The following is a 10,000-nucleotide window of genomic DNA, read 5'->3' as shown; positions in this document are numbered from 1 at the left end:
TTGAAAGAAGCCCAGTCTGCGCACACACACACACACACACACACACACACACACACACACACACACACACACACACACACACGAAATAGTAAGTGAAAACAAAACTCAAGAGAAAAATCAATACCAGTTACTGTGAGAACAGATGGAAAAGCCAGCATTGCTCTAATCCTGGGGTCTGGAGTATAAGCCAAGTGTAATTCAAAATTGGTTACGCTGTGTATATGACTTATTGGACTTGTTGATGTGTGTGTGTGTGTGTGTGTGTGTGTGTGTGTGTGTGTGCTAGCGGCGTACTTGAACACCACGTCCTGTACGTCTGTGAGCGTGGCCCCGATGCTCTTGAGCAGCAGGTTGAGACTCTGCACTGGGATCAGCTCCTTCTGCCTCTTCTCCTTCTGCCCATCCTCCCCTCCCGTACTCAGAGAGAAGCTCAGGTGGAGCTGCAACACACACACACACACACACACACACACACACACACACACACACACACGCACAGACAGCGCTTTAATACCTGCGACACGCAGCACGCGACACGCGACACGCCACACACACACAAGCACGCAAGAGTTAAAACATGGTTTTGTGTTTTGTTCCCAGACCCATTTATACAGGCTGCCTAAAGATCCTGTAAACCACAATTAGAAATTTGTTTAGAAATTAAATAGGCTAGACAACTACAAGTATATGCTTGGCAATGCTTTTACACATTCGGATTTAGCTGAGTGATTAATAACACCGTTTTCTGAGATTTTTAAACAGGCTCTGTGAATGTATGTATACATGCCTGCGTGCGTGCGTGCGTGCGTGCTCACCTTGATGGGGGATATGTGGAAGTACTCATAGAGGCTGATGGGGGAGGAGTCTGTGCTGGAGACATGGTGCAGTTGTGTCTTTATGTACTCAATGTCTTTCTGAAAGAGCTCCACCTGACCAACACAAACAACACCACTCAGAAACACTAACACCACAAAGGAGCTACAGTATTCATTTGTATTTGGTGTGTGTAAGTGTGTGTGTGTAAGTGTGTGTGTGTAAGTGTGTGTGTGTGTAAGTGTGTGTGTGTGTGTAAGTGTGTGTGTGTGTGTAAGTGTGTGTGTCTGACCTCCTGCTCAGTTGTGACCGTTTCTATGTGTTCCTGTGTGAAAAGGTCGAGCAGGGCGTACAGGAACCCGAGGTCCAGCCTCAGATCCATCTCCTGGATCAGAACCTTGAAGTACCTGAAAAAAGACAACAGAACCAGTCAATATCTGAGATAAAGCAACGAAGAACGTCTGCAGAACTTGGAAAAACTACAGTCAACCCTGGTCTTCTGGCTTGCAGGCAAATAGGCCACAGAAAGTCCGAACACATTACAGCGCCGTGGTCTTCAGTAATAACATAATGGGCCCTATCATGACATTCTAAAGTGCATCGTCACTCGTCAAAAGTCTATTCAAATTTAGTAGGATGTCCAGTTCACATTGGGAGGGGTTTCACTATCAAAAGTGGAGCGCATGGTGTAACAAGGTGTTCCTAGGTCTTTTAATCAGTCATATGGGTGTGTTTGGGGCGTAACATCATTTTAAACCAATGACATCTGTTATTCCTTTAACTTGGCGAACGCTACGATATGTCAAATAAATGCATCGGGTATTTTGGCATTCAATGGCGATTTGAAGGAGGCTGCTTGCGGGTAGACCGTTATGGAATAGTCATTCTTAAACCATGCTTTACTAAAACCTAGCATAGCCTTCACGCATTTGCACTTTCGTCTATTTGAACTCATTGGCAAAGTGAAACTAACTTCACCAAGGAGTCAGTCAACGACAAGACAGTTATATGCAGTTACTTTCACTGACTGACAATGGGTTACCACCGAAAACATAGGCTGGAAAAAGCAACACTTACCCTAATATTGCTCAAATGACTGAATAAAACAACATTTATCCTGCAGAGGAGTTGCTTATATCTCGTGACAAAAGCGTCTTCAGCTGTGCTCCATAATCGTGTCTCGCCTCTCCCCTAATCACTTTTAACCGTCATTACCAATTTGCAAATGATGGTGAATACTCATTATGAGATGTACAGTATTTCGTAATATCTTTGTTCTAATTATGTTTCCCATTGTAATCGTGCAATTTGTAATGCTTTGCATGGACGTGCGCTGGTGTGCGTTCATGAATAATAGAAGGATGGTGCCTGCACCTGCCAATATGACTGGTGACGCTCTTAAAATAGCATATGAACAACTCGCCATTGACTTCTGACCAGGTTTAGGTGGTGTATGATAGCGATTTTTAGACAACGCGCTAGGCCCCTCCCTAGGTTGTTAATTGCCACACCCCTGGGCGCAACGCTTAAAAAATAAACGTGCAAAATACCGAATTCAACTTTGCGCGGGTGAATAACAAGTATTACGCCATGCGCTGGTGACCCAAAATACAGCCCAATAGCTGTTTTCTGTTTAAGACTACAGAAAATATATTTAAAACCATCAAGAATTGATTAATAGACAAATGTAGGGGGTAAAATGATGATGGTTATTGGAATGACACAGATAGCCAGTCCAGCTGATGTGGACATGAATGAGCCGGGAGGCCGATGGATGGATGGGAGGGAACAGCGGTGACCACTCACTTGATGCGCAAGATGTCAGAGTGGCCTGCAGCTCGCGTGATGATGCTGACATCAGTCAAGGGTTTGGGTTCTACCAACACACACACACACAAACACACACACACACACACACACACACACACACACACACACACACACACACACACACACACACACAATAAATAAATAAATACAAATAAAAAGAGAGGCTGCTATTGTCTCTGAATGTGTGTTTTGAGGGCGTGAGTATTTGGCTAACCTGAGTCCATGCTAACAGACTTGGGTGGCTTCACAGGGTAGTACACAACAGGGAAGATGGCTCCAGGAAGCTGGTTCTGAATCTGTGGAGAAGCAAGGGAGTCAATACCACATCTACCTTTAACTTTTTAATAGTCAACACAAGCATTCAACATGTCACAAAGTGAGCTCATTTAATTAAATCTTTTGTGAGGGTGTGCAAGTATGTGTGTGTGTGTGTGTGTGTGTGTGTGTGTGTGTGTGTGTGTGTGTGTGTGTGTGTGTAAACTCAGTTTACCTGGATGTGGTTTATCTGCACACGATAGGCTTGTTGCCGCGCCGACACCTTATACTCCACTTTCAGTGCTGGCAGAAAGTTCCTGCGCAGCAAAGCATCATAGGGCTTCAACATCCGCATCTCTAAACCAGAAGGAGTCAGGGACACCTAAGAGAAAAAAGAGGAATGAATGCACAGAAAGAAAAAGGGAGAGATACAATGCTGTTGAAATTGTCTGGTTGTTCTAGCTTGTCAAACAAATACATTAACATAGCAAGCATGACTCTGTAGCCTGGGTGTTCCCATGCTGCCTTGCGCGCGATTTGATTCACGCTGCTAAGGCAGCCTGGAGACCATGGAGCAAATTTTCGCCTGAGATAGGGAACCAATCACAGAACAGGGGGGAAAGCAAGACGATGAGCTATGCACAGACGCATTTGATAGACATCCGTGGCACCCAATAAACGGATCTGGGCATTTTTTTCAAATACGAGAAAATGAACGTTTGGTTAGCCAGGCTATGGTTGTTCAGAATGTCAAACAAATACATCAACATATTTTCTCCTCTATTTTTTTTTTTTTTTTTTTTTTTTTAGATGAGGGCCAAGTGAAGTTGCACTATGGAATTCTGTGATTAGGGTGTGACCTCTGACCTGGGAGTCGTTTGGTAGTGTGAGGATTTTGTTGTCTACTGGGTTGCTCTCGATGTATTCTCTGTAGCTCCGCTCCAGCATATCTGCATCCTTTATACTCAGAGTCTTCCAGCGGTTCTTCTTCTGCAGCTTACACTCCCACACCACGTCAGAGCTGGCCAGCAGGTGCACAACACACACACACACACACACCAAAAGTAAGGACCACTTGCCTGATCTGCAAAAGCAACATGACCTAGGACCACAGTCACTGAGCCCCCATGTTGACTAGCACACTTGACCTATAGGACCACAGTCACTGAACCCCTATGTTGACTAGCACACGTGACTGCATGATTGAAACCTGTACATTGGGAAACTTCAAAAAAGCCACTACCATGAAGATAACCCCCTGAACCCTGACTCTCTGGTCATTACATGTGCTGGACATACATTTGATAGATTATTTTGTGTTGTACTGAGCTTTGATGGGCCCATTGTTCCGTGCTGTGATTTGCAGGGGTATGTTCAGATGGTGTTAGATGTGGAGGTGGACAAGGTCCAGACTCAGGAGAATGGCCAGATAGAGGCCATAAGGGCCCTGTGGAATGATGGCGGTGTCCAGATCTGCTACGAACGCCGCAGGGAGTATCAGCTCTCAGATTCTGCCAAATAGTGACTTGTCTGTGGCTGCTGTTAAATGCATGTGTAGGTGTATGTACACTTGTGTGTTTTTAATTCTGTGTGTGTGGCTGTGCACAAGAATCTTTGTGTGTGTGTGTGTATGTGTGAATGCATAGGGTGTGAGATGTGTATTTGTGTGTGTGTGTGTGTGTGTGCATAAAGTGTGAGATGTGTACTTGTGTGTGTGTGTGTGCGTGTGAATGCATAGGGTGTGAGATGTGTATTTGTGTGTGTGTGTGTGTGTCTGTGTGTGTGTCTGTGTGTGTGTGTGTGTGTGTGTGAATGCATAGGGTGTGAGATGTGTATTTGTGTGTGTGTGTGTGTCTGTGTGTGTGTGTATAGGGTGTATGACGTGTATTTGTGTGTGTGTGTGTGTGTGTGTGTGTGCGTGTGAATGCATAGGGTGTGAGATGTGTATTTGTGTGTGTGTGTGTGTGTGTGTGTGTGTGTTTGTGTGTGTGTGTATAGGGTGTATGACGTGTATTTGTGTATTTGTGTGTGTGTGTGTATATAAGGTGTGAAATGTGTATTTGTGTGTGTGTGTGTGTGTGTGTGCATAAAGTGTGAGATGTGTCTTTGTGTGTGTGTGTGTGTGTGTGTGCATAAAGTGTGAGATGTGTATTTGTGTGTGTGTGTGTGTGCATAAGGAGTGAGATGTGTATTTGTGTGTACCTGCAGATGCCAATGAAGGCCACCTCCTGACTGGTGGTGTTGTTGACGAGGGACACGCCCAGGTCCTGTAGGGCCAGGATGATCTCCTGGTTGGCCAGCTCGGCCTTCTCGCTGTTGCAGATGTTCTGGTAGAGCCGCTTGCTCTGCGTGAACAGCGCCACCCGCTGGAGGCCCTCATAGAATGACAGCAGGAAGAGCGAGCCCTCCCCGCCCACATCCAGCAAAAGGTCCTGCACACACATTCATAGCACTCATGTTACTCAGAAACAAACACACACACATGTCCTACACCTCTAACTGAGTGTGTGTGTGTGTGTGTGTGTGTGTGTGTGTGTGTGTGTGTGTGTGTGTGTGTGTGTGTGTGTGTGTGTGTGTGTGTGTGTGTGTGTGTACCTCCTCGATGTTGAGCTCTCCTGAGTGGTGACCCCAGCTCCAGTTTAGCACACGTGACCCGGTCGGCTCAGCCCAGGTGTAGTACACGGCCTGCCCAGCTTCTAACTCCACAATCTCCCTCTGAGAGCTACACACACACGCATACGCACGCGCACACACACACAGGGGCGCGCACACACACACACACAGCTTAGGAACTTCAGAGTGGTTACACACATACCATCACACCCTTCAGAATAAAATAGGAAAGCATCTAAGGGAACACATGCGCCATGGAAACGGACTGGCCACCATGAAAACCTAGACTCCCAAAATCAGACAGACACGAACACACACAGAGCAACGTCAGACACACACACACACGCACACACATGCGTATATTAACGAGAATACATAATAACCAGAGGAAAAAACAGAGAAAAGAACAACAGAAAGAGAAGGGAAAGACAAAGAAAGAGTTGAACTGCAATGCCTCCATCCATTCTTCCCTGCAGAGCAGAAAGCCACTCAAAAAGATGGTTGATAGACCCTACATCTGCACACACACAGATAGGATAGGGCTCGCCTTCCTTGTGCATGTGTGTGTGCGTGTGTGTGTGTGTGTGTGTGTGTGTGTGTGTGTGTGTTCTATGTCATGTCCAGTATGTTTCATTTGAGCCCATCCTGTCCAGACTGAGTGTGCTACCTGGCGCTGCCATCCAAGGAGAACGAGAGGTCCAGTAGATCATCTGAAACCCAGCCTACTTTGTCCTGTTTAGGACTGTGGTCAGCAACAAAACACAACAGGACACACAACAACTGCTTAACAACAGAACAAGACGCAACACAACACAACAACACAACAGATATGTAACCTTGACAATGGCAACATGGCAACACAAGAGACTTAACATAAAAGCTCCAACACATTTTTGTTTGCCACGAACCTAGAAATAATCGAGAACCGAGAATCATGTGAAACCAGATGAAATGGTCCTCTTCACACACACACACACACACACAAACACACAGATGATGAATGGTGGAGACTGCATGGCCTCACCTCTGGTGGTACTGAAGCGTGTGCTCTTTGGTGTGGTTGATGAGCAGGAAGGGGGCAGCGCCATCGTGGTAGTTAGAGAAACGCACTACAGCCAAGTGTTCCGTCAGATTCACATCCACAGTGATGCCTCCCAACTGTACACAAAGACACACACACACACAATCACTGAAACTATTCCTGGGAAATAGACCAGGTGGATAATGGTGTGTGTAACCATAATGCCTGTTTATATGCATGCATGCGTGCGTGCGTGTGTGTGTGTGTACAGTATGTGTATGCGTATGCGTGAGTGTGTGTGTGTGTGTGTGGGGGGGGGCTTCTCACAGTGTTGTCAAGATGAAGTAAGAGGCAGTTCTCTGGCTTGTGGAAGTTGATGACTTGAGTTGATTGGCACCCTTCAACTTTGACTTTCAGCTTCTTAGACTCTCTTTCAGGCCAGAAGGGAACAGCAGACTGGGGGAGTGAACGAGAGAGAGAGAGAGAGAGAGAGAGAGAGAGAGAGAGAGAGAGAGAGAGAGAGAGAGAGAGAGAGAGAGAGAGAGAGAGAGAGAGAGAGAGAGAGAGAGAGAGAGAGATAGATAGATAGATAGATAGATAGATAGATAGATAGATAGATAGATAGATAGATAGATAGATAGATAGAGAGAGAGAGAGAGACAGAGAGAGAGAGACAGAGAGAGAGAGATAGGCATAGACGTCAGTTACTTATCTGTTGCACCATCCATTTGCATGTATTTCATTAACACACTCTCTCTCTCACACAGACACACGTACAGTACACACGCACGCACACACGCACCTGCAGTGGCGGTGCCTCAGTCCACTGCTCGTGGCCTTCCTCACACACGCTGATCAGGTGTCTGGTGTGGTTCTCCAGCACGTAGAAGGGTACGAACGTCACCACACGCGTCAGACTGAAGCTGGTGGCGTCAATCTTCACCCCAACCTGGCACACAACAGAAACCAGCACGTGTCACATACACAACCACCACAGTTGGATTTTCTGTCACCTGTAACTGAAGGCTTTTAAAAAGTTCAATTCAATACCCTAGGTGCACTCATTTACGGGCATACAGTAATCACTCACTAATGTTTACAAATACAGAGACACACAAACAAACTAAACTACTCACCAGATAATCTTTCAAGCGACCTTTGCATTTCACATCACCATAGCTGCCAACGGTGTCAATGGAGAACTCGTCTGACAGTTCACTGTCTGAGATCATCAAGCGCACCTGAGAGAGAGAGAGAGAGAGAGAGAGAGAGAGAGAGAGAGAGAGAGAGAGAGAGAGAGAGAGAGCTGAGTCAGATGGACAGAGACACACACGCTTCTGTAGGTGGTTTCTGCACTCAACTGAGAAAACAAATGCCCCTGGGCTACTGCAGGCGTTACGGTGATCTAACCAACGTGTTTGATTTTAATGAATGGATGAACATGTGAGAGCGTATGTGTACTAGTGGAGAAGCGCAGTTCTGACCTTGTTGTTTTGAAAGAAGTTCCTGGGCTTGAAGGAGAAGAGCAGGGGGGAGCTGTAGTCTTTGGGGTGTTTGTGGTGGACGTCGTCGGACTTGTACTGCAGCAGGCGGCCCGTTTTGTTGACCATCCAGTAGGGGGAGTGCAGCGCCAGCAGGGCCTGGCCGGCCTCGTAGCGCACGTGCACGCCCACGTCCAGCTCGGCGCCCTCCTCACTCGCGCTCAGCGAGCTGAACGTCAGGAAGCTGATCTCGTCCTGGCCACTGCGGAGACTGTACTGGGCCACCCAATCCTGCTGCATGTAGTCCAGGAGGCGGAGCTCCACCGTGTGCTGGTCCAATAGGGCTGTGTGCAGCTGGCAGGAGTGGCCCGCCTCCAGCACAGCAGGGGTGGAGATGGTAGTGCCCTGTCAATCAAAGAGGAACACACGGTGGTTTGACAGAGAGTCTATACAGTATGCATGCCTATTCATGGTAGACAGTATGACGTGTGTGTGTGTGTGTGTGTGTGTGTGTGTGTGTGTATAGTATATTAGTACATATGCTCTTTTGATCCCATGAGGGAAATTTGGTCTCTGCATTTATCCCAATCCGTGAATTAGTGAAACACACTCAGCACATAGTGAACACACACTAATCCCGGCGCAGTGAGCTGCCTGCAACAACAGCAGTGCTCGAGGAGCAGTGAGGGGTTAGGTGCCTTGCTCAGGGGCACTTCAGCCGTGCCTACTGGTCGGGGTTCGAACCGGCAACCCTCCGGTTACAAGTCCGAAGCGTTAACCAGTAGGCCACGGCTGCCCCACGAAAAGAGAGAGTACAGCGTTGGCCGGGAATCGAACCCGGGTCAACTGCCTTGAAGGCAGCTATGCTAACCACTATACCACCAACACCACAACAGTTCGGCACACAGCTGTTGCAGAACCCAGCTTGTGAGCATGTTTAAGGGGGCACCAGGATATGAACCTGGGACCTTTTGATCTGCAGTCAAATGCTCTACCACTGAGCTATACCCCCTGCACATACCCCATCTGTGTGCGTGTGTGCGTGCGTGCATGCGTACCTGTAGGCAGTATGTGATGGGGTAAGGCAGCAGATTCCTCAGCTGGACGCTGGGCCACAGATGCAGGACGTAGGGCGGGTCAAAGTTCTCCTCGGTGCTGTGTAAGGTCACCGTGTCCCTCATGGCAACCATGTTGACCTTGAACACACACTCACTGTCCCGGAGGTGACTGCACGCCTGCTCCACGCACTCGCCAGATTGACTAGTGACCGCTTCGTAGCTGAAACCTTCAGACGGCCCATATTCTGCCTCAGCCCCCTCCACAGCATTCACGGGCTGGAGACTTAACTGTGCCCTGAAATACACCAACACACACACACACACACACTATATACACACGTCTACCATATGTAAATGTAAATCAGGTTTCTCGCGTATATTAGGGCAGTGAGCATAAGCACTCTGCTGGAGATCTACTAGTGTGTGTGTGTGTGTGTGTGTGTAAAACTGACCTGTAGGAGCCCAGCGGAACACAGAACTCCTCGGTGGGAAGAGAGGTTCCGAGGCAGGTGGAGCCCTCAAACACTCTGAAGGACACCGTGCTGTGGTTTATGATCTAGACACAACATGCACTCGTATTCAGAGCTCCATACACCAACACAAACACCAACAGCAGAATGGTGCATGTAAACCACACTAGTCATGGCTGCTAGGCTGGCTCCTTAAGGAGTAGATATCCCCATTCCCCACTGTACTTTTCACTGTGCTAGAGTTCTGGATTCTAGGAAGAGCAGGTTCTATCTGGCTCTATCAGGTTCTACCTGTACCGTTGTGGCGTGCAGTTGAGTCCAGTTGTGTATATTCTCTGACTAGCGCTTCAAGCACAGCACCTACCTGGAAAGGCGAGCGGATCTTGACGTACTTGCTGCCCTCTACGGAGTAGATCTGACAGACGAAGAAGCGCGTGACGTGGGACTCGTTGTGCAGCA

At 47.6% G+C, this 10,000-nt stretch overlaps 1 protein-coding gene and 1 non-coding gene across 2 annotated transcripts in view; both read right to left on the bottom strand.

The window, feature by feature from the left end:
* Window positions 1-10,000, bottom strand: part of vps13a (vacuolar protein sorting 13 homolog A) — a 44,479-nt gene that overhangs the window by 8,451 nt on the left and 26,028 nt on the right. The window contains 18 exon segments of the mRNA XM_048244149.1: window positions 1-16; window positions 295-440; window positions 816-929; window positions 1,106-1,220; window positions 2,620-2,689; window positions 2,858-2,939; window positions 3,134-3,280; window positions 3,766-3,919; window positions 5,101-5,330; window positions 5,494-5,620; window positions 6,536-6,669; window positions 6,860-6,988; window positions 7,335-7,481; window positions 7,669-7,773; window positions 8,017-8,418; window positions 9,072-9,366; window positions 9,524-9,627; window positions 9,906-10,000. The exon segment at window positions 1-16 is cut by the window's left edge and continues 66 nt beyond it; the exon segment at window positions 9,906-10,000 is cut by the window's right edge and continues 66 nt beyond it. Of these exon segments, the coding sequence (XP_048100106.1) occupies window positions 1-16; window positions 295-440; window positions 816-929; window positions 1,106-1,220; window positions 2,620-2,689; window positions 2,858-2,939; window positions 3,134-3,280; window positions 3,766-3,919; window positions 5,101-5,330; window positions 5,494-5,620; window positions 6,536-6,669; window positions 6,860-6,988; window positions 7,335-7,481; window positions 7,669-7,773; window positions 8,017-8,418; window positions 9,072-9,366; window positions 9,524-9,627; window positions 9,906-10,000 (2,612 nt within the window).
* On the bottom strand, window positions 8,954-9,025 carry trnac-gca. Its single transcript has one exon. It is a non-coding gene; the product is annotated as a tRNA-Cys (tRNA).

Source organism: Alosa alosa, chromosome 5 (genome assembly GCF_017589495.1).
Source record: "Alosa alosa isolate M-15738 ecotype Scorff River chromosome 5, AALO_Geno_1.1, whole genome shotgun sequence".
NCBI classification, from domain to species: domain Eukaryota; kingdom Metazoa; phylum Chordata; class Actinopteri; order Clupeiformes; family Clupeidae; genus Alosa; species Alosa alosa.
The sequence above is the reverse complement of the archived record's forward strand: the minus strand, read 5'-3'. Positions and strand labels throughout refer to the sequence as shown.